Source organism: Saimiri boliviensis, chromosome 3, assembly GCF_048565385.1.
Source record: "Saimiri boliviensis isolate mSaiBol1 chromosome 3, mSaiBol1.pri, whole genome shotgun sequence".
NCBI lineage: Eukaryota > Metazoa > Chordata > Mammalia > Primates > Cebidae > Saimiri > Saimiri boliviensis.
Window position 1 is genome coordinate 116,721,707 of NC_133451.1, and position 24,427 is coordinate 116,746,133.

General features: G+C 40.9%; 1 protein-coding gene across 5 annotated transcripts in view; it reads left to right on the forward strand.

Annotated features, from left to right (window-relative positions):
* Positions 1–24,427, forward strand: part of SNX25 (sorting nexin 25) — a 148,318-nt gene that overhangs the window by 68,150 nt on the left and 55,741 nt on the right. For 4 of the 5 annotated variants that reach the window (XM_074396706.1, XM_074396707.1, XM_039468409.2 and 1 more), the window contains exon 6: positions 18,063–18,133. In XM_074396706.1, the coding sequence (XP_074252807.1) occupies positions 18,063–18,133 (71 nt within the window). Of the gene's footprint in view, positions 1–12,346; positions 12,436–18,052; positions 18,134–24,427 lie in introns of all 5 variants that reach the window. The other variant, XM_074396708.1, reaches the window with a different exon arrangement.

Here is a 24,427-nt window from a genome sequence, read left to right on the forward strand (position 1 = left end):
TTACATTACTATCTTCAGATTGCTCTCAGCAAAATTTTGGGATAGGCTGCCTAGGCAGGTGGTGTGTTTTATTTAGACTAAGTAGTTGATGTACCCATCCACTTTTATTACGTATTTGAGAGATGCATATTTTCTAAAGGAAATAAAGTCCTTCAACTCTGTTACGCTGGAATGCACTAAAAACAAAACAAAACAAAAAAACCTTGAAGGTGATATTTGTAGTTCTGGAATAGTTTGGTTATTTTCTGAATCAGCATGAGCCGCTTTCACAGAACTAGAAATGCATCCTTCAAATTTACTAAATTAGTGATTTTAACCTTGGCTGTATGTTAGAACCACTGAGACCATTTAAAAAAGTAAGTTGTATATCCCACTAGCCTTTGTACCTTTTTCTTTTTCTTCTTTTCTGGATGCAGAATGTTGAAGTGAAGTTGTGGCTATACTAGTGTGATAGGTAGGAGTAGTAACCAACTCAGCTAAGAACACAAGAGCCAAAAATGTGAATGCCATCGTAGTTTAGGATATTAAAGGGCAACTGGATAGGTTTTCCACGGTTAATGTGGGTAGTGGGGGATGCCACAGTCAAGGACGGCAAACCAGAGCTCAGAATGAAGGTGCATCCATTAGTGAAACTCAAAATTGCCATTAAACTAGAGAAAAGTTCCCTTATCTTGAAGATAAGGTGGAGTCAAAGCAAACATTACAGTAGAAATGAAAGGCCTGTCCTTTCAGAACCTCTTATAAAGGCATGGAGGGCTTGTGGCCCAAGGAAGCATCCAGTGCTGCCTGCATTGTGTAATCCTACAGTCTATTTGTAAACTGTGTGCTAATGAAAATTGTTTGCTCTTCCACAAGTCGATTCTTGGGCCACTAGGAATTTGTATGTAATTGGTCTGGAGGGGAATCTGGGCATCAGGATTTTTAAAAAGCTCCCCAGGTGATCGTAGCATGCAGCTAGTATTGAGATTCTCTTGTAAATGGAGTATTCTTCCACCTGCTACTCAACTGAAATCTTGACTAGACATCCTGTTGTAGAATTCATTACACTCTAGTGATTTGAAAAGTGGTTGTACTGTTTGAGATATATGGTAACTCTTAGACATCCTGTTGTAGAATTCATTACACTCTAATGATTTGAAAAGTGGTTGCACTGTTCGAGATATATGGTAACTCTGTTGAGGAGAATATTGACTGATTATGGCACCTCATTCTTTTACCACGTTTATTGCAGTGAACAAAAAACATCTTCTCACTGACTTTCCTGAGAGGTTTTTAACCTAAGGTTTCTCAGCCTTGGTAAAATTGAACATTTGGAGCGAGATAATTCTTTATTGTGGGAGGTTGTTCTGTTCATTGTAGAATTTTTAGCAGTGTGCCTCACCCCTACCCACTGAATGCCAGCAGTATTCTGCTGTCCCCCTACAGTTGCAACAAACAAAAATGCTTCCAGACATTACCAAGTGTCTTAGGGGGAAAAGTTGCACCTGGTTGAGAGCCACTGGCTTATACCCATGAATAGATTAGAGGTACTTAAATTAGTTAGGATCCAATTCAGCTGAAGGTCACCAGAAACCTCCCAAATAGTGATGGCATCCAAAGTACGGCATTTTTTCCCCAGATGTATTGAGGTACATGTGACCAATAAAAATTCTTTATATTTAAGGTGTACAACATCATTCATTTATTTAGAGACCAGGTCGCACTCTGTCACCCAGGCTGGAGTGCAGTGGTGCAATCACAGCTCACAGCAACCTTGACCTTCTGGGCTCAAGGGATCCTACTGCCCCAGCCTCCTTAAGTGCTGGAATTACAGGGGTGAGCTACCAAGCACAGCTAATACTTGATGTATGTAGACCTTGTGAAGTGATTACCGCAGTTAAGCTAACTACCATATCAGTCACCTCACATAGTTACCATTGGTTTTTTGTGGTGAGAACACCTAGGATCAATTCTTAGCAAATTTCAAGTATATCATACAGTATTACCAACTATAGTCACCATGCTGTATTTTAGCTCTCTAGAAGTTAATTGCCTTTGTACCCTTTAACTAGCATCTCCCAATCTCCCAACCCCCTTCAACTCCTGGTAACCACCATTCTGCTCTCTGATTTTAGGAGTGGGACTGTTTCAGATTCCACATGTGAGATAATGCAGTATTTGGCTTATTATTATTATTATTATTATTATTTTTAGCACAGTGTCCTCCAGGTTCATCTACATTGTTGCCAATGGCAGGATTTCCGTCTTTAAGGCTGAATAGTAAGGCAGGCAGTCCGGGACTTGTGGCATGGGGGCTCCATCCTGCTCAAGGACCCAGACTTCTTACAGCCCATTGCTCTGCCATCCAGCAAGTATAGTCCAGAGTCTTCATGGTTCAGGGTGGATTCTAGAATTTCACCCATCATATTCTAATTCCAAGAAGCAGGATGAACACAAGGAAAAAAGGTGGCAAAGGTTATACACTGGCTGTCTTTTTTTTTTTTTTTTTGAGACAAAGTCTCACTCTGTTGCCCAGGCTGAAGTGCAGTGGCGCAGTCGTGGCTCACAGCAATCTCTACCTCCGGGGTTCAAGTGATTCTTCTGCCTCAGCCTCCTGAGCAGTTGGGACTACAGGCACACGCCACCATACTTGACTAATTTTTGTATTTTTAGGAGAGATGGGGTTTCACTATGTTGGCCAGGCTGGTCTTGAACTCCTGACCTTGTGATTCGCCCACCTTGGCCTCCCAAAGTGCTGGTATTACAGGCGTGAGCTGCCGCACTCTAGCAGCACTAACTTTTAAGGACCTTTCTGGAAACTACTGCATGGTATTTCTGCTTTTATTTTATTGGTCAGAACATTTGAGATATAATGGGTAATTTTATTCTGGGCAGCCTTAGACCCAGTTAAAAAATAGAGGTTTCTATTACTAAGAAAGAAGGAAGAATGAGTATGGGATATGCAAGTAGCCATTTTTGCTGCCATAGCACATGAATAGTTTAGTGAGGCAGGATAGCTCTACTTCCCACGCAAGCATTAGAAACATGCAGCTTTCCTGGACTCTTTAACTATTTGCCAAGGTTAAAGAGATGCCAAGCAAATAACTCAAGAAGGAGAAAACTTTTTTTAAGTTACCGTTTGTTGAATATCTACTACATATTAAGCACAGTGTTGGATTCTTAATAATTATCATTTTTCTTGATCATTATAACAAGCATATGAATTAGATACTGTTTTTTTTCCTTCTTACGTTTATAAAAAGTAAACTGACTTGCCCAGGATCACATAGATAATAAGCAACAAATCTGGGATTTGTGTCTGCCTGACTTCAAATCCCATATCTAAGGCTGGGTGACTTGCTAGCCAGGTGGGCAGAAAACAGCAGTGACACAGGACTCCAACTTTTGGGGGTTTCCTTCAAGACTCCTTTATTGTTTGTGACTTTTAGCTGGCACTAAACCTTTGCACTGAGGACAAATAATACCATTAGAAGTGTTGAAAGCTATTATTGGGATAGTGATAGATTGCCAGAGAGGCAGGTAGTTATAAAGAAAATCAGAGCAGCCTATTACTGTCGTAATTTTATTTACCACTAATCCAGTCTTTATTCATTCAGTTCTGCATTTGTTTATTTCTGACCCCTTACTTGAAGAGCAACATGTAGAATCTGAAAATAGTAGAGAGGGAATTTTAGTAATGGCTGAAAGGTTTAAAATTCAAATGATTAAGGATTATTTAACTTGGAGAAGAAAAATACCTTTTATCTGATACATACTGAGATTGAGGTGGTGTTTTCTGTTTTGCTAGGATAAAGCAAGAGGAAAGGAGCATAATTAATTGATTAATGTAAAAGATTGCAGTTAACAATAAAGTGAGTTACTGATGGAGCTTACTATTTTACTTATTTTGTCTTTAGTTATGAAGGGGGATAGACTTTTTTCTTTGAATTAGTTCAGGTCCACTTGCAGGTGAAGATAATATATTAAAACATGAAAATTCTTAAAATAGCATGCTTCTATGAAGAACTTAAATTATTTGAATGTTCAGTGTTCTGAACAGTGATTCTCAAAATATGTTGTGACTGATGAGCAGTAAAATAGGATTATGTTGTAAAGGAACATGAAATAAGAAATCAAGCGTACCTCCACACAAACTAATGCATCATGTCAGAAATCAAGGAGCGCATGGCAACTGCTAAGGAAAAGATTAGTATAGTGTGAGTGGACAAGGAGACAGAAACTCATAATGTATAAAACAAAACGAATCCTGGCAGATTTTTATGAAAAGAATGAATGAATATACATTTAGTTTCAAAAAAATTTAAAATGTGAGGCTGTTTATGAAAAAAAATTCTAAAGATCTTTTGGTTTTATGAAAAAAATTCATTTACTTCAGAATGTACCTCATTCAGTTGGTGTCTAAGAAATAGAGGGCACAGAGGTGGGAGTTAAACATATCAGAGAACACACATTATTTTCGTTTAGTAAGAGGGATAATTAGGTATTGGCAGCAAGATAAAATTTGATGTAAGAAGGGGAAATGTTGGTATAAATAAGTTTATGTTCTCTCTGAGTTTATTATGTGCTTGTAATTGGAGCAGCACTGCACTGAGTTATGTGCATCTGCTTTCTTAATGAGTTAGGGTGAGTCAGTTTATATAAAGCCCTCAGCTCGAGATATGGCACATTTCCCTCTATTAGCCACTAATATTGTAATTGTTAATGATCTTTAGACTGAGGATTGCAAATAGATTTAATCTTATTTTGAACAGTGATCAATTTCTAGTGGCCAACTGGAGTGCAGTATTATTTTTGGGGTTTGAGAAACTCCAATAAATGACATCATTTCTCCCATCTTGAGGTTGGAACCATTTTAAAGCCAAGGACTAAAACAAACAAGACCAAAATGTCACTCATATTACTAATAAATAATGGAGATTGTGGCTTATACGCGCAAGCAAGCAGTGTGCTTTCTAAAAGAATCTCGGAGCCAGGTGTGGTGGCACACTTAGGAGGCCAGGGTAGGAGGATGGCTTGAGCCCAGGAGTTTGAGCAACAGCCTGGAATATAGTGAGACACCCTGTCTCTTAAAAAACTTAAAATAAATAGTCTCAGAATTAGATTCTTTTTCCCATCTAGCAGTGCTGGACCAGAATAAGCCTCCTTGTCTCTGCTTCCCCCTCCTGCCCTGTCTCCCTGGCAGGTCCAGGATTCACCTGCTGGCTGCCCTTGCAGGCAGAGAACACATGCTCTTAAGAGAAAGGGAAAAAGAAAGGCTGTGCTTCTCACATGCTCAATTTCTCCTTCTCTGCGATCAGATAAAAAGCCTCCTCCTGCCCTAAGGAGGAGTAGGCCAAGGGTTGAGAAAGGCCAGGGATGGGGTTTCTTTCGTATGTATGGAGTGAAACATCAAGAGTTGGGGGTGGATAATGCTGTTCTCGTTTTTAAATTTAATTTTTATTTTTTTGAGAGGGAATCTTGCTCTGTTGCCCAGGCTGGAGTGCAGCAGCGTAATCTCAGCTCACTGCAACCTCCACCTCTCAGGTTCGAGTTATTCTCACGCCTCAGCCTCCCGAGTAGCTGGGTTTACAGGCGTGTGCCACCATGCCTGGCTAATTTTTGTATTTTTAGTAGAGACTGGGTTTCACCACGTTGGCCAGGCTGGTCTGGAACTCCTGACCTCGTAACCCGCCTGCCTTGGTCTCCCAGAGTGCTGACATTACAGACTTGAGCCACCACACCTGGGCCATCTTCTCCTTTTAAAAAAGAAAAAAGTGGTTCTAAATTCTTACTCAAAAGAAAAGAATTTTGTGGCTCCCAAGGTCTGTTGAAGGAATGGTAAAGAAGAGTGGTAGAAGATGTATGCTGGGCATTTTCAACAGCCGGCTTTCGGGCAAGGTGAGAAACCCTGATTTGTGGCATTTGCTGATCCCAGTGGTGTTAATACTCCAGTCATGGCGCCACCAGCATGACATTACTGAATATGGAGTTGGGGAGAGATTTGCAATAGCACACCATTATAGTACATAGAGTATTTCCGAAATACGGATATAAAAGATGAAAATAACCTCACGAGCGTATGTAATAATAAAACTAATGAATAAAGTTATTAGGAAGTGATGAGTTTTGAGTACTTACTACTTTTTTTTTTTTTTTTTTGAGATGGAGTCTACTTCTGTTTCCCAGGCTGGAGTGCAGTGGTGTGACTTCGGCTTACCACAACAATGCCACCGTGCCCGGCTAATTTCTTTTGTATCTTTGGTAGAGACAGGATTTCACCGTTTTTGGCCAAGGTGATCTCGATCTCTTGACTTCGTGATCCTCCCACCTTGGTCTCCCAAAGTGCTGGGATTACAAGTGTGAACCACCATACGCGGCCCTTATTACCTTTTAAAAAATAAAATTTATTTAATTGAAAGTTAAATTTACTTTTTAATAATGACGAGCTTAATTTTTAGCAGTCAGGTCTCATGAGCTGCCACAAGCCTCAGGCTGGCTCCTGTACATCACTGAGTGGTAGCCACATGTTCTGTCTTTGGATGACCCTGTGCCATACAGAAATGCAGTTCTTCCAGAGGTAGAGGATGGTTAACAACACAAATCAACCTGTGGCAATCAGTCAAGCATCTCAGGTGGACCCTGGCCGAGAGCTTGGGCTCAAGAGTCAAACAGACCTGGACCTAAAAGACCTAGTTTGCATTTTTGCTTTGCTTCTTGCAAGCTACATGACCTTGGACAAGTCATTTAAACTTTGAGCCTCAGTTTTAACTGTGAAATGGAGAAAATAACTTCTATTTCCTAGGATTGTTGTTTATAATTATTGTTCATAATTAAGTGAAATCATGCATGTAATGAATTAACATAGTTCTCAGGTCATGGTAGTCTTCCAGTAAGAGCTAAAAAATAGCAGTTGTTGGGAGAAGGCAAATACACTCTCAGATCCTGACTTGAATAGGATTAATGGATGAGATGAGGCTACAGGATAATCTCACTTTTTTTTTTTTTTTTTTTTTTTTTTTGAGACAGAGTCTCACTCTGTTGCCCTGGCTAGAGTGCAATGGCACGATCTCGGCTTACTGCAACTTCTGCCCTCTGGGTTCAAGCAATTCTCTGCCTCAGCCTCCTGAGTAGCTGGGATGACAGGTGCTGGCCACCATGCCTGGCTAATTTGTATATTTTTAGTAGAGACGAGGTTTTACCGTCTTGGCCAGGCTGGTCTTGAACTCCTCGCCTCATGATCCACCCACCTCAGCCTCCCAAAGTGCTGGGATTACAGGTGTGAGCCACTGCATCTGGCCAGGATGATATCTTATTTCAGAAAAAATTCACTCAAAATGTATAAGAAAGTCATTAGGACATTTTCAATATAGAACATAACACAAGGCAACTAAAGGTGATATGCAGTAAACATACTGAACAAAAATGTAAGAATTCAGAGTGAAACATATACGAATGGTGCTATACACATGAGTATAAATAAACATTATAGTCCTACTAACAGATGACATAAAACTATGAGGAACACTAGTAGAAAATAGATACAGATAGCTGGGCACGGTGGCTCAAGCCTGTAATCCCAGCACTTTGGGAGGCCGAGGTGGGTAGATCACGAGGTCAAGAGATCGAGACCATCCTGGTCAACACGGTGAAACCCCATTTCTACTAAAAATACAAAAAATTAGCCGGGTATGGTGGCGCGTGCCTGTAATCCCAGCTACTCAGGAGGCTGAGGCAGGAGAATTGCCTGAACCCAGGAGGCGGAGGTTGCAGTGAGCCGAGATCGCACCATTGCACTCCAGCCTGGGTAATAAGAGTGAGACTCCTTCTCAAAAAAAAAAATGAAGAAAAGAAAATAGATACAGATAGCAGAGTGAAAAGGTTTGGCTTTTGGAGGTTATCTAAAAAGGTACCTGCTAGCCAGTAGTGACATAGATTTGACTGTTTCTGTAATGTGTAATTTCTGTAGGCTCTGGGAAATAGGAAATGAATATATGGTAACATTTTTGGTTATTTTAGGAAGATAAAATTATATAGAGAAGATTAAGAAAAGTATAAATGCCATTTATACTTAGTGAATATATTTCCAAATTATTATCTATAATATCTTTGTAATTATATACATGTCATTTATATGATAGGTATATTTTTATAATTTTATATTTATATAGGGGAAGAGGGAGACAGAGAGGTGTGCGTGTATATTTTCTAAGTTTGGAACACCTCACCTCAGGCTGCCCCGGTCCAGAACCTCCTACCTGATGTGACTCAAATAGTGTTATAGGTGCATGGAGATGGTTTCCTTAACCCTTGGAGTGGCCCTGTGATGACTGGTTGCCTCAGTGTTCTGTTCAGATGTTATCTTCTACATGTGCTATGAATAAAAAAAGATTGGGAAGCATGCCTTAGTCTTTCTGTGGAATCAGCTGCCTTCTGTACACTAAAAAGATGGAAAACTATTTTAAAAGCCCTTTAGTGGAAAGATCCTCTTATTCCTCTAAGTCGTAACTTAAAATACTTCCCCTGTTTTACTCCTGACACCCCCTGCTTAATGCCATTAGACACACCTCATGAAAATATAGCACAAAACCTTGTACTTAACCTCAGTAATACTCAGAGACATAAGCACTGTTGGCGAAGATTAAAAATTTGTTAACTAGCATTGGCAAGGGTGTAGGAAAATAGAACCTTGTTTTCTATTGGGAGGAGTATAAATTATTACCTATTTGTGACACAATTTTATAGTGTGGAAATGGGTGTCCTTTTTGATGCATCTAAGACTCGTATCTTAAGGAAATAATCATGTGTGGACAGATTTCTCCAAGAATGCCCCTTCCAGTTTTTTTGTTTGTTTTGTGTTTTTGAGACAGGATCTTGCTCTGTCACCCAGGCTGGAGTGCAGTGGCATGATCACAGCTCACTGAAGCCTTGACCTCCATCAGTCCTCCCACCTCAGCCTCAGCCCAGTTCTGAGTAGCTGGGACTACCAGAACATGCCACCATGCCGGGCTAATTTTTGTATTTTCTGTAGAGACAGAGTCTCACTATGTTCCCCAGGATGGTCTCAGACTTCTGGACTCAAGCTGTCCACCAACCTTGGCCTCCCATAGTGTTGGAATTATAGGCGTGAGCCACTACACCAGACTGCAGTTTTATTTAAATAGAGAAAAGCTTTTAATAACCAAAATTCATAATAAAAAGGGTTTGGTTAAAAATATCTTTGGTGTATCTATACAGTGGATTACCATATATTGGTAATGGTGTAGCATTAGAATATTTAATTGTACTGGAAACTAATAATTATAAATTGATAAAAAGGCTGAAAGGCAGTAGGTATGGCATATAAACCCGGTTTTATAAAATAAAATGTTTGCATAGATTATAAAGATAGTCCAAATGTTAATAGTAGTTAACTTTGAATGTGTGCTTTGTATATTTTCTCATTTTCTTTAATGAACATATGCTACTTTAGAGAAAGTAAAAACTGGCGCAGACTAAGAAAGGAAAACCTGCCCAGCCATTTATCAGGCTGGTATAACAGACACTAAAGCCAGCTATAAAGTAAACAGGAAACAATATTTCTCCTAAGTACCTGTCCTGGCGGTAAAATGTCATAATGTTCCCCTTCTTTGTGCTTTCTTACTCACTGAGAAACTTTGTTTTCAAAAATCTTAAACTACCAGTTCCTGATTGGAATTATATCAGTGAGAATGAAACATTCGACTTTTGCCTGGATGATCTAAGGCAGGCTGACACAAAGCAGCAGCTTCAATTTACAACCCAGGTGCAGAGCCATAGTTAAGGGTTTTCTGGATTCAACATGTCTTTCTTAGAGCTCTCAGGAAATGGGGCCCTTGATCCACCCAACACTGACCCCTTTACACAGCCCTGCTTTGAGCCTATCAAAATGCTGCTTCATTTAAACTTCACCTTAACTCCACTGTTTCCTAGACTCCCATAGTAATACTATCTTTTCCCTCATTTGGAGAGGCACCCCCCAGGGTCCACTGCTGCATGGTCTCTCGCTCTTCATGTGGGTCAGCAGACCTGATTTTGTTGGACTAGAGTGATCCTGGTGGTCAAAGGTTGATTGGGCTAAAATGCTTTTGTAGTCAGGAAAGAGTAAGGCTGCTTTAAATATATACATATTTAACAAACATATTTCCCTAGATAGTACATATGTAAAGACTCAGTAGCTGTGTTAAGGAAGAATCATAATGAACATTTATTGAGTTCTCGCTTCGGGGCAGACTGTGTTTTAAGATTATTAAGGGTATTATCTAATGTATATAACAACTCTATGAGGGAAAATTACTGTTATTACTCTTTTTTTATAAATGACGTTGCTTTAGTTTTAGAAAGCTTAAATCGTTTTCCCGGGATGACATAGTGTGTATTAGAAACAGGATTTGAACACAAGCCATCTGGTGTGAGAGCTCACATTCTTTACTACTCTGATACACGTTCTCAGTTATCCATTAGACCCTTTTAGGAGTATGCTGAGTGGGAAAAAAGCCTCAGCGTAGGTGGCTAAAAGCATCATGGCTTGCTTTCTTCACAAATGCTTTAACTGAAGTCCCCCTAGCAAAAACAGTCCTAGCTTGTGGCAACTCTGAAAACATTATTTTAAAATTCTTTAGGCCAGACGCAGTGCCTCATGCCTATAATCCCAGCACTTTGAGAGGCTGAAGCAGGCGGATTACTTGAGGCCAGGACAAGACCAATCTGGCCAACATAAAACCTTGCCTCTACAAGGAATACAAAAATTATCTGGGTGTGGTCACACATACCTGTAATCTCAGCTGTTCCAGAGGCTGAGAGGCAAGAATCTCTTGAATCCAGGAGGTAGAAGTTGTAGTGAATTGAAATAGTACCACTGCACTCTGGCCTGGGCAACAGAGCAAGACTCCATCTCTAATTAAATAAATAAATAATAAAAATAAATTATTTAGTTTTTAATGTTTATAATATGTATGGTATTCTACACCATAATATATTCTTGCTAATTTTTATAAAACAATGTTTTAAACCATTTATCACTTTGTATACCCGAGACTAAGGATTTACTTATTTATTTTGAGATGGAGTTTCACTTTTGTTGCCCAGGCTGGAGTGCAATGGCGGGATCTCCGCTCACTGCATCCTCTACCTCCCGGGTTCAAATGATTCTCTTGCTTCAGCCTCCTGAGTAACTGAGATTATAGGCACATACCACCACACACGGCTAATTTTTGTGTTTTTAGTAGAAACGGGGTTTTACTATGTTGGCCAGGCTGGTCTCAAACTCCTGACTTCAGGTGATTCACCCACCTTGGCTTCCCAAAGTGTTGGGATCACAGGCATGAGTCACCACGTCTGGCCTAATGTAACATTTTAGAAATCCATATAAGCTATACCTAATGAAATGACGAGACATATATATATAAGTCTCTTTAAATACATACATGTATTTAAATGTATAGTAATATAATTAATATTAATATAAATATATATAATATATAACATGTATTTAAAATTATTTTAAATATATATTATATACATTAATATATAATATATATTAATATATGTCTCTTTACATACAGACATGTATTTAAATGTATATTAATATAATTAATATTTTTGTATATTGGGCATGTGTATAATTTTGTTTTTGTATTTCGAGGCAGAATCTCATTCTGTTGCCCAGGCTGGAGTGCAGTGGTGCAGTCTCAGCTCACTGCAACCTCTGCCTCCTGGGTTCAAGTGATTCTTCTGCCTCAGCCTCCTTAGTAGCTGGGATTACAAGCGCGTGCCACCATGCCCGGCTAATTTTGTATGGGGTGGGCGCGCGCGCGCGCGCGCGCGCGTGTGTGTGTGTGTCTGTGTCTGTGTATGTGTATGTGTGTGTGTGTATTTAGTAAAGACAGAGTTTCACCATGTTGACCAAGCAGGTCTTGAACTCCTGACGTCAAGGATTAGTGCCTTGACTGGGATTACTGCCTGCCTTGGCCTCCCAAAGTGCTGGGATTACAGGCATGAGCCACCCTCCCAGCCTCAAATCTATAAATTTATAAGGCGATTACTTTGAAGTGCTGTGTAGCATTTCCATGAGTTTAAGATTGTTGGGAAGTGTTCAGAAACACAGACTTGCTCTTTTTATTTAGCCAGTTGTAAAATACCAAAAAGAGATGAGGTGGCCACTCAGAGGAGCAGGTGACAGTTATGTCTGTGGCTTTTCCTTATCACTGGGATAAAGGATACTCTAGGTAGGATCTTGCCAGAGTTGGAAAACAGCTAAATTCTTGTTATGCCCCTCCTCCTAATACTTGACTTCTTGACTTCACATTATGATTTTGCAAAACACATAACAATCTATGCACTTCTGATCAAGGGAATATATACAAATATCAGCACTCTTTATTCTTGAACTGAACTCAGCACTTGCAAAGTCATATCCTCCTCTGGGGAAAGAAAGCCGAGAGTGCCAGGTAACTCTGGAAGCCCATGTCCTCAAGGATAGCCAGCCTTTGGATGTGTTTCGATGTATATATTGTATAGTTTTGCTGAGAAAAAAAGAATGTAAAAATCAGTCATTCCCTCTTGATGTCCAGTAAAACTGAAGTAAACAGATTCAGTAATCATCTTCTGATGCCCAGTATATGCAGAGTGCTGTGTGGAGAAGGTCTGGTGATTACTAAGATGAACTGGCTGCACTCCTTGGATTCTACCCCCTGCTGTCAAGTGTTTGCAGTCCAGCACAGGAGACCCATGTGACTATAAGTAGCTAAGTAGGAAGCAAGGTCCTAAGGCTGTAAGTGGAGTGTAAAGCACCAAGGAAGTAATTAGGAGCAAATATTTTATTTCACAGCAGAGAACTTAAGAAACCTTCACAGAGGAATGGCCATGAACAGAGTGTTTAATAAGAGTTAATAGGATTTCAGCAGATAAGGGGAAGTGGTGGTGTGCAGGAAGAAACAGGAGTACTGTCAAGGAGAAGGAGAAATACTAATGAGAAGGGATCAGGAAAGACCTGGAGTGTGTTCATGGGATCATGTATGGTCTGGTTTGGCAGAAACAGTATCCAAGAGGGACCCAGAAGGCAGTAAAGCTGGAAAGATGACCTGGCATTGGCCATACTTACATACTTGGAAGAGCACTAGAGAAGCTAAGTATTAACCTATACTGAATTTTCAAGTAGCAGAAAAATGTTTAGGAGCATGAGCTTTGTAAGTCAGGCAGCCCTACATTATAATTCTATCTCTAGGACTTAAAAGCAATGGGACCTTGTATAGATCTGAGAATCATTTGAATTCTAATTTCCTTCTCTCTAATGTGGACATGATTATAGCATCGTATGAGGATTAAATGAGATAATATAAATTAAAATATCTAAACAGGACCCAGTACCTAATGAAAGCAATCTGCAAATGTTAGGTGGTATTACATTGTAATTTTACAGTTTTGTTAAAAAAAATCTTTAACTCTTTACTCAGATGGTATATATTTTCTTTGGTACCCTTGATGGCTCATTGGTTCCAAAGCATGAATCATTAAGAATCAAAAGAATAAATTGTTCAGAATGTTATTATTATTTGTACCTGTTAAGTGTTAGAAATGTTGATTTTTGTTAATTTAGCTCATTAATATCTGTTGAGTGCCTGCCATATGTTTAGTGCCAAGCTAGGTACTATAGGAGAATGTAAGATAGAACTCCTGTGTTTAAGAGGCTCTTGATCTAGTTGGGGAGAAAAAAGTAGCATATCTTTATTATATGTAACAGTATAGTTTTGTAGTTTTGAGCCTACATTCTTAGGCTCAAAAATATGTCAGCATTCTTGGGAGGTGTATTGGGCCTTGAAATGACTGGGAATACCATTTTCTTTGTTCACAGCATTCTTTGTGAACATGTGACTCTTTAAAACAACAATATTAAAGAGTAAATAGATGATTTACAGAACAGAAGTAATTCGGGATTTCAGAGAAGACCGATACTGGTGTGCATTATAGGGATGGGGAAGGCTTGAGGAAAGAAGTAATATGTGTAAGATCTAGGTAGGGAGACGGGAAGACTGCCTTCCAGCGGGAAATGAAGCATGAGACCGCAGTTTTGAGAAGACAGTGTAGAAACCAGCCTGGCTTAATTAGGTTCACATTCATAGGAGAAAAAAAAGAAATTTTTGGATAACAGAGCCAGTGCCAAGTTGTGAAGGGAATGCAGGCAGGAATGTAGGGTTATTCATTTGGGGAGGTGCAGGAGGTACTGAACAAGGGAGAGATGAGGTGAGTGGTCCCATAGGAGGCTGTATTGACATGCTCAGGATGGTTTGGATGGGAGAGGGGATTGAAGTCCGGGAGACAGACCATTTAGCCATGGCACTGACCATGCAGGAAAGAAGGCAGCCCGAAATAGGGTGATAGATGAAGGAAGAATAAGCAAGGAGCTTATTTAAAGGCATTCAAAGGACCATCCATAGCACTTTGAAGCTGATGTTTATTGGTAGGGTAGATACCTAAGATGATTTTTGAGAAGGATGATGGTACTAGTAGAGAAATGGAGAGGTAAGGAAACCTTACTGTGGAAGAAAAAAGAAGTTAAGTTTAGCTTGAACAGGCTTAGATACATAGGTAGATAGATAGAACGGTTTAGAAAAGGTTGAAAATGACTCATTAAGGCTACTATTTTAACAATGAAGATGCATTAAGTCTTCATTTTATCTGTATTTTACCTTGTAACCCTGGCTAATATACGCACATAGATACATATCTACAATCATAAATGTATGTGCCGTTCTGCATTTTAAAAATTACTGTCATAAACATCTATTTTCATGTAATCTTTATGATTATAAATATTACTGGCTGGATGCTTTCTGTTTAATCTGATATGTCCTGAAAGCAAGGACCATATTGGTGGTGTTCATTCCCATTTGTCTAGAACAAAAGGAAAGATTAAGAAATGTTTGTTTAATGAAGGCATTACTGACCATACTCATTACTGACCATGAGTATTTTCATACTTTTCTTTGTGGAACTTGCTACAATAAACATACATATGATAGTTTGGGCTTTGGGTTGCGTTTTTATTTTTGTCTTTTTCTTCTTTTAAATTACTTCCTTATGATAAATTCTTAAGATTGGAATTGCTATGTGGAAGCACATTAAGTCTTCCTCAGAAAGCTGTCTATGAGTTGGAGTGGCATTTGGCCACAAGACAACTTCACATACAGCAACTTTAATGAGGCAGGTGTTTATTTTTCCCATGTCTCTACATGCCCTGAGATCGGTAGTTAGGGGCTGTTTTGATGGTTCATGATGTCATTGGAACCATGAACTACTCCTGTCTTCTTATTGCGACATCCTTAGGTTGTGGTTTTGTTTTTGTTTCTTTGAGACAGGGTCTTGCTTTGTTGCCCAGGCTGGAGTGTAGTGACATGACCATAGCTCACTGCAGCCTCAACCACCCAGGCTCAAGTGATCTTCCTGCCTCAGGCTCCCTAGTAGCTGGGACTACAAGTGTGTGCTACCATGCCCAGCTATTTTTTATTTTTTATTTTTTATTTTAGTAGAGACAAAGTCTCCCTTTGTTTCCAGGCTGGTCTCAAACTCCTGGGCTCAAGCAGTCCTCCCACTTCAGCCTCCCTAAGTATTGGGATTATAGGCATGAGCCACTACACTTGGTCTTTTTGTTTTTTGTTTTTTGTTTTCATTTTTTATTTTTGAAGAGACAGGGTCTTACTCTGTTGACCAGGCTGGAGTGCAGTAGCACAATCATAGCTTAGTGTGACTTTGAACTCCTGAGGTCAATTGATCCTCTGCTTCAGCCTCCAGAGTAGCTAGGACTACCGGCATGTATCACCACTCCCAGCCAACTTTTTAATTTTTTGTAGAGATGAGGTCTCGCTATACTGCCTAGGCTCTTAAACTCCTGGCCTCAAGCAGTCCTCCTGCCTTGGCCTCCTAAATGTTGGGATTATAAGTGTGAGCCACTGTGCCCGGCCTATCCTGCGGCTTTTACCTTCATGATTGCAAGGTACTGTTGTGCCTTTATCCAATTGCATCTTTGATTTACACAGAAAAATGAGGGAAGGATAAGGACTAAAGTTGGAAAGGGCTTTTCTGTGGAGGCTTCTTTTCGACCACTTTCCTGGAATCCCTATCCGGTGACTTCTGTCTACTCCAAGGCTAGAGTGATACCACTTTTTAATTTTTAATTTTTTAATTTTTTAAATTAAAAAAAAAAATAAAGACAGGGTTTCACCATGTTGGTCAGGCTGGTCTTGAACTCCTGACCTCAGGTGATCCGCCCGCCTTGGCCTCCAACGTGCTTGGATTACAAGCGTGAGCCATCACGCCCGGCCAGAATGATATCACTTGGCCATCTCTGACTGCTGGGGAGAAAGCTAGCCTTTTTAGCTGGGTGTGTCGCTTTTCCTGATAACACTGTAGGTCACTTAGCAAGGAAGGAAGAGAGACGGACGTTGGGCAGGCAGCCACCAGTGTCTGCCCCATCTCTGGGTGGTATGCCGACACTGCTCCTGACAGCCTGTTCTGAGGTCCTGAGAGTCAGGCACTGATGTTTATATTACCCAAAAGAAAAGATTAAAAAGATGTAAATTTGTGAGGAGTCCACGAGTAGCTATGACTAAGATAAATTTGTCTCTTCTCTGGGTTTTAGTTGAAAACCAAAAGAATGTATACAATTTTGTGCTATAAAAACCAGCCAGATATAACATTAAATCTTAGAATACTGCACGGTTTGTGTTCAAAGTAATGTTAAATATATTTATTACCAGCAGATGAAATTAATTAATATAATTAAGGGCTAAGCAAAATACTTAGGATAGACCAGTTTTATTAGGGCCCTACTTAGTAACCATTAAAGGGCGCTTAAAAATTTTGAGTTTATAGGGCTGGGTGTGGTAGCTCACACCTCTAATCCCAGCACTTTGGGAGGTTGAGGCGGGCGGATCACAGGGTCAGGAAATTGAGACCATCCTGGCCAACGTGGTAAAACCCCGTCTCTACTAAAATACAACAACAACAAAAAGCCAAAATAAGCCAGGCATGGTGTTGTCTGCCTGTAGTCCCAGCTACTTGGGAGGCTGAGGCAGGGGAATCACTTGAACCCAGGAGGTAGAGGTTGCAGTGAGCCAAGATGACACCACTGCACTCCAACCTGGCGACAGGGCGAGACTCCATCAAAAAAAAAAAAAAAAAAGAATTTGGTTGTATAAAACCCAACTGAATTTATGCTCAAAATAGGTACAACTCCAGGGTTGTACTCAGCACTTAAAATGAAAAATTTTATTTTTCCTGACCTGGAAGTCTTCTCAGGCACACATATATAGCTGGTGCTCTAATCTCATGGTTCTCAACTCTCCCTTTGCCTTAGAATTACCAGGGGAGCTTTAAAAATATTGGTGTGAGTCCTGGTGCAGATACTTTGATTCTGTTGGGTTAAGACAGTCTTCTAAATGAGAAGTAATGAGGCAGTGGGGCTGCAGGGGAGAGGACAGCTTTGATGGCACCATCCAGTAGTACTTTCTGCAGTGATGAAAATGTTCTTCCTGCACAGTGTGGGCCACAAGCCACAGGTACGCTGGAGCATTTGAAACATGGCTAGTGTGATTGAGGAACTACATGTTTATTAATTTAATTAGATAGCCACATGTAGCTCGTGATCACCTTATTGGACATTGCAGATTTAAGAAGTAGAATCAATAAGCCGTGGTCACCTAGGAGTATGGAGGAGAGGGGCGCTAAGTATAACCTCACAGTTTCTACAGGTGGTTATGCTTCTGGTATAGGGAACAGAGTGGGGATGAGGAGGCTCGTGACGTTTACATGAGGGCCTCAGGAGTGACTAGAACAGGGTGTGGGGCCCTGCCTGTTGTAGATGCTCAGTCCAGGTTGGATTGTTTTGTTTTATTTATTATTTTTAAAGATGGGGTTTCACCATATTGGTCAGGCGGATTGTTTAATACTCCTTGGGCAGGGTTCACAGCTCCCGTGTTAATTTGTTTAATATAAGTACAGTCTAAAGGTATTTCTAAAAATAGTATTTTCTTCCTGTTAAATCCTTTTCATTTTCTTTTTTTAAAAATCAGGTATCAAATTGTAGTGGAAATAATCCAAGCGACTACAATTAGCAGCTTTCCCCAGCTGAAGAGGCACAAGGGTAAGAGGCAGTTTGTTTTCTTCAGTTCCTTGTTTGAAAGGTCGGTTGATCCCCGGGCTTCTCCTCCTGTCAGATCTTTGGCAAATAGGCGGTTTTCTGGCTTACATTTAAATGTTGCAGTTTATTAAAACAATACTATTACAGCATTAGAGAAGTAGATATCATTTCATCCTAACAAAAACCTTTGTCTGTATTTCTGCATAAACTCTGTTCAGCTGCAGTCATAATTTTTAGAAGGTTAAAATATCATTGGGTATGTAATGTTTCTGTTCTGGTTTTAAACTAAACATGATTACATAATTTTTTTTCACATGTTGATTTTTAATCTTAATATTTTCTATCTTGAAACATAATCTCGATGGTCATTTAAATGACTCCAGTAAGGTTCTTGATATACTTAATCTTTTCCTTTATTTTCCTTTAAGCTGTTTTTACTTTTTTTTTTTTCTTTTTTTCCTTTTCTTTTTTTTGAGACAGAGTCTCACTCTGTTGCTCAGGCTGAAAGTACAGTGGCACGATCTTGGCTCACTGCAACCTCTGCCTCCTGGGTTGGGACTACAGGCGTGCACCACCACACCCAGCTATTTCTTGTGGTTTTAGTACAGAGTTTCGCCATATTGGCTAGGCTGATCTTGAACTCCTGACCTTGTGATCTGCCTGTCTTGGCCTCCCAAAGGGTTGGGATTACAGGCGTGAGCCATGACACCCAGCGAAGCGTTTTTTTAAGGAAAAATAAAATCTTATTTCTTTATTTAAGCGTTGGGTTGCTAATAGCTTTTTCTCTGTTTCCACTTTTGTGTTTTAGATTTTGTCCAGGAGGGAGTGGGATGGGGGGAGAGAGAGAGAGAGAGAGAGAGAGATGTTATATGCTCTTTTTCTTCCTGTTTGTAAGGATGGTTTTCAACCCCCTTGTAGTTTGCCTGATGATAGAATATTCCCCCTTGCATATACAAAGGCAGAAAACATGTTAAAATCTAGAGTGCAGAGCAGGTCTTGCTTTGCAGCTGAGAGGCAGCAAACACTGCTTTCACCTTGGACAATAGACATTCCACACAAACCTCCAGGCCTGTGCGAGTCTCCGCCAAGGAGAGGGAGTAGAGTGCTGAAGGAGCAGGGAAGAGTTGGGCCAAAGACTTACAGCACGCTTCTCATGAGCACACAGAGGCAGTGGAAGCTTGGGCTGGGGATTTGGACTTGGACTGGCCTCCCTGAGCCCGACAGAAGACTGGGAAGATGCACTAACTCCTCAGCTTGGCCTGTAAGGAAACCTGTGCAAATATGTCCATTCAGCAGTGTTTGCTGAGTACCGACTGAGTGATAATGGTACAGTAGTAAACAATTCAAAATCTCTGCATTCTGATTCTCTAAACTGGGCTGGGAGGCAGTCAGACAATCAACAAATAAAATATGTGGTTATTTCAGATGGTCACACGTTCCTTGGAGAGAAAATTGAGATGCGGGGAATCCTGATAGGGAGTGCTGGTTCTGTTCAGTGGAGGCCGATCTGCATTTAGATAGTGATTTGGGGAAGACCTCGCTCAGATGGTGGGCTTTGAGCAGTGAGCTGGAAGTCTGGGGGTATCTGGAGAGGGGCAGGTGCCAAACCCTGATGCCAAGACTGATGAAGCTGAAGAAAGGGCTAAGTTGGTGGAGAGAAGCCAAACGCCAGCTCAGAGAGGTTGCGGGGAACCCAGTCACAAAGGCCTTATTGATACCACAGGGACTTGGGATTTTACTCTGAATGAGGATGTCTTTACATGGGCTTTTGAGCTAAGAAGACTTGATCTGATGAATTCCTCCTAGAGTGTGGACTCTCTTCCTCTCCTTTTTATCATTTTTCTTGCAGAGAAGATGCTTCACTTCCAGACAGAGGGATAGTTGTTTGAAAGAACACTGGCAAGGCATGCCCTCTTGCCACTGTGATTTTTAGTGCTTCTCTTTGAGTTTAGTCAGCAAAATACCTTTCTTATTTTGTTATTCCATTAGTTTGCTAGGGCTACCATTAAAAAGTACAAGCTGAGTGGCCGGGCGCGGTGGCTCATGCCTGTAATCCCAGCACTTTGGGAGGCCGAGGCGGGTGGATCATGAGGTCAAGAGATCGAGACCATCCTGGTCAACATGGTGAAACCCCATCTCTACTAAAAATACAAAAAATTAGCTGGGCATGGTGGCGCGTGCCTGTAATCCCAGCTACTCGGGAGGCTGAGGCAGGAGAATTGCCTGAACCCAGGAGGCAGAGGTTGCGGTGAGTCGAGATCGCGCCATTGCACTCCAGCCTGGGTAACAAGAGCGAAACTCCGTCTCAAAAAAAACAAAACAAAACAAAACAATAACAACAACAAAAAAGTACAAGCTGGGTGGTTTAAACAACAGAAATTAATTTACTCACAGTTCTGGAGGCTGGAAGCCCAAGACCAAGGTGTCAGCAGGGTAGTTCCTTCTGAGAGCGGTGAGGAAGGACCTGCTCCAGGCCTCTCTCCCCATCTGCAGATGGCTGTCTTCTCTTTGTGTCTGCACATTGTCCTTCTTTTTTACCTGTCTTTCAACGTGTTTGACTCTCCAAAGGCCTTGTCTCCAAATAGGGTCACATTCTAAGGTACTTGGGGTTAGAACTTCAACTTCTGAATTTACTTTGGGGGTGGGGCAAGGACACAACTCAGCCCATAACAGTTACATTGTAGATGCTCACAGTGATGCTTGATTCTTTCATATTTGTGTTTTCCATCTAAGCTATCCTTACAAATCTTTTGGGTATCCTGGCTTCCCTCTGTTGTTTAAGCACTGAGGAAAAGGCAAACAAACTAAGCACTCTTGGGGCCTTGGGGCCATTTTGCCTGGGACAGAAAACACTGGAGACCGGTTCCAGTGCTTCTCTGAGGTTACTGGTTAGCAGTGGTTGTCACCTCCAGCCTCTATGTCTGTATATGATAAGTGGATTTTAATCTTTCTTCTTTTTGCGAAGTTAAACTGCTTAAACTCTCACGTGCTTTGTGCTTAATACGAAAATTTAGCATGAAAGAGTGTGTACATGTTCATTTATATGTAAGTACAAAGTAACTGGCAAGAATTTGCTGTTAATATGGTGTATTGTGGTTGAATATTAATTATAACGCAAGTATTTGGTTTATCGTAAGTATTAGTTTCTCTCTGCCTAAAATGATCAAAAAGGTCAGAATCTAGTTTAAAGAGAATTTATTCAAGTGCAGAAGTTGAGGACTACAGCCAGGGACACACTGCCAGGTTGCCTTGAGCAGTGCTGCAGAGAACAAAAGAGAGACTCAAGGTTTTTTTTTTTTTTTTTTTTTTTTTTTTTTGAGATGGAGTTTCACTCTTATTACCCAGGCTGGAGTGCAATGGTGCAAACTCCGCTCACTGCAACCTCTGCCTCCTGGGTTGAGGCAGTTCTCCTGCCTCAGCCTCCTGAGTAGCTGGGATTACAGGCACGCACCACCATGCCCAGCTAATTTTTGTATTTTTAGTAGAGACGGGGTTTCACCATGTTGACCAGGATGGTCTCGATCTCTTCACCTCGTGATCCACCCACCTTGGCCTCCCAAAGTGCTGGGATTATAGGCGTGAGCCACTGTGCCCGGCCCGAGGCTCAAGTTTTTAAAGAAAAAAGACAAATCAGGAGAGAGGGCAATTACAAAAGTTGTCAGGAATTCTCATGGGTTTACAGAAATAATAGTGGTTAGTGCTTGGTTGTATATAGTTAAACTGTAACGTGGACAACATTTTATGGCTGCCTGGTGTTGGTGTAGAGCCTGCATAGAAGCGGCTTCAAGAAGTGATTATTTAGCTCATGGGGAAGTGTAACATGACCTGTGCTACATTCTAAATGCTTTTCGGGGCCTGATGATTTAAAGGAGCTCACATTCCTCAGAAAAAAGATTTTTCTTTTGGGGAGAAGAGGGTTAATTGTGGTGACATACACGTAACAGAATTTACCATTTTTAAGTGTACAGTTCTGTGGTATTGATTATATTCATATTGTTCTGTAGTCATCATTACCATCCATCTCCAGAACTTTTCATCTTCCCAAACTGAAACTGTGTACCCATGAAACAATAACTTCACCTTCCCCACTCCCCTCAGTCCCTGGCAACCACCGTTCTGCTTTCTGTCTCTCTGAATTTGACTAGATTGTGTATCTCATATAAGTAGAATCATAGAATATTTAAAAGGTTCTTCTGTCTCAATCCCTAGGGCTGCCACAGCAAAGTGCCACAAACTGTATGGCACAAACAACAAAAATGTATTCTCTCACAGTTCTGAGGTGAGACCAGCCTGACCAAAATGGCTAAATCCCATCTCTACTAAAAATTCAGAAATTAGCTGGGAGCTGTGGAAGGTGCCTGTAATCCCAGCTACTTGGGATACTGAGACAGCAGATGGTATAAAGAGTTAGTGGAAGCCACTTCAGATTGTTAAAACATTGTTCTGCTCTAATAATGTGGCAGCATTAGCTTTGCTGAAATCTGACTTGGAAATAGCAGAAACAGAAAGCTACTAAATATGGCCTCTATAATGGTAAACTTCCAGATATTTCTCTTCAGGATTGTTCTCTCTCCACAGCATGAATCCCAGCTTAGAAATACCAAACAAAGACTTTCCTATCCCCCTCTTGCCCCAAATCCAGGATGCCCAAGACCAAACCCCCATGTAACTCCTGACTCCTTCAATATCTTCACTGAGAACCCTTTATGATTATCTAGAGCACTCACTCTAAAGATGAAAAAAATTGAGTCCTGGAGAAATAAAATGACTTGTGTAGATTACATCAGGAAGCTGCTGTCACAAAATACTGTAGACTGGGAGGCTTAAACAATGTTTATTTCTCACAGTCTAGAGGCTGGGGGGTCCAAGATCAAGACTACTGGCAGAGTTGGTGTCTGTTAAGGGCCCTCTTGCTGGTTTGCAGATGGCCTTCTTGCTATATCCTCATATGGTGGGGTGGAGGGTGGAGGAGGAGAATTCTAGTCTCTTCTAGGAATAAGGCCTCTAATTCCATTATGGGTCTTCTACCTTCATCATCTCATCTAAATGTTTCTAAGTCCCTACCTCCTAATACTGTCTTATTGGAAGTTAACATTTCAACAGATGGATTTTAGAGGAATACATTCAGTCCATAACACCGTCTATTCACGGAAGTCACAAACCTGAGTCGACCTTGTTGATTCCTTCTCCCTTGTGTACTTTATCCAGTCTATTATTATCATACAGATGGACCCACCTACATGTAACTCAGTTCTGTTCCCTTTCTGAACACCGCCATCCTCTACCCTCTTAAACTATTACAATAACTTCTTAATTGATCTCCTAGCATGCACTTCTTTCCCTCTATGAAAAAATGATATATTTTTTATACTGAGTCATAGTGATTTAAAAAAAAATACATAGCTTATCATGTAATCTTTGTGTTTAAAACTCGTCATTGTCTTCCCATTTTTCTTATAATGAAGACTCCTTGACATGATCTACAAGGTCCTGCTTCCTCTGTCACTGGCTCTGTTTTCAGCTTCATCTCCTGCCCTTCCACCCTGTCTGTCTGCACTCCAGCCACATGAACTTATTGCTTGAACTCACCCTGATTTCTCCTGCCTTGCATTCTTTGCACATTTTGTTTCTTCTTCTTGAAGTGCTATTCTCCTCTCAATATCACTGTCTGGATAACTCCTCCTTACAGTTTATAGCTAATGTCTCTTTCCTCTCTGTTCAAAGCCCCACCTCCCTGGATCCTGGATAAACAAGAACTCTTGTTAGGAACCCTCATGGCAGTAGAGAATGTACTCAAACTCAAAGAGGGGGTTGTGGTAACCCCACCTTGAAGCGGGTTGGTTAGAAGTTCTGAAGCCTAGACTTGCAACTAGTGTCTTGTAGGGGGCAATCTTGGGGACTGAGTCCCCCCCCGGCCCATGGGATCTGACACTACCTCTAAGTGGATAGCACCAGAATTGAATTAGAGGACACCCAGCATTAGTTTGGTGTGTTAGGGGGAACCTCCACACGTTTGGTCGCAGACGTCTTCGGTATTGATTGTTGTGGTGTGAGAGCAAAGGAAAAATGCAGTTGGAGTTGGTTTTTCCTCTCAGTGCCCTTATAAAAGTGGCCACGGAGACAGCTTCGCACCTTCCGCCATATGAGGATGCAGTGAGGAGACGCTGATTCTGACTCTGCCAGCACCTTACACCTGGACATGCAGCCTCTAGAGCTGTGAGGAGTAGATGTCCATTGTTCATAAGCCGTGCACTCTGTGGTGTTATGTTAGAGCTGCCTGAGTGGACTAAGACCAGG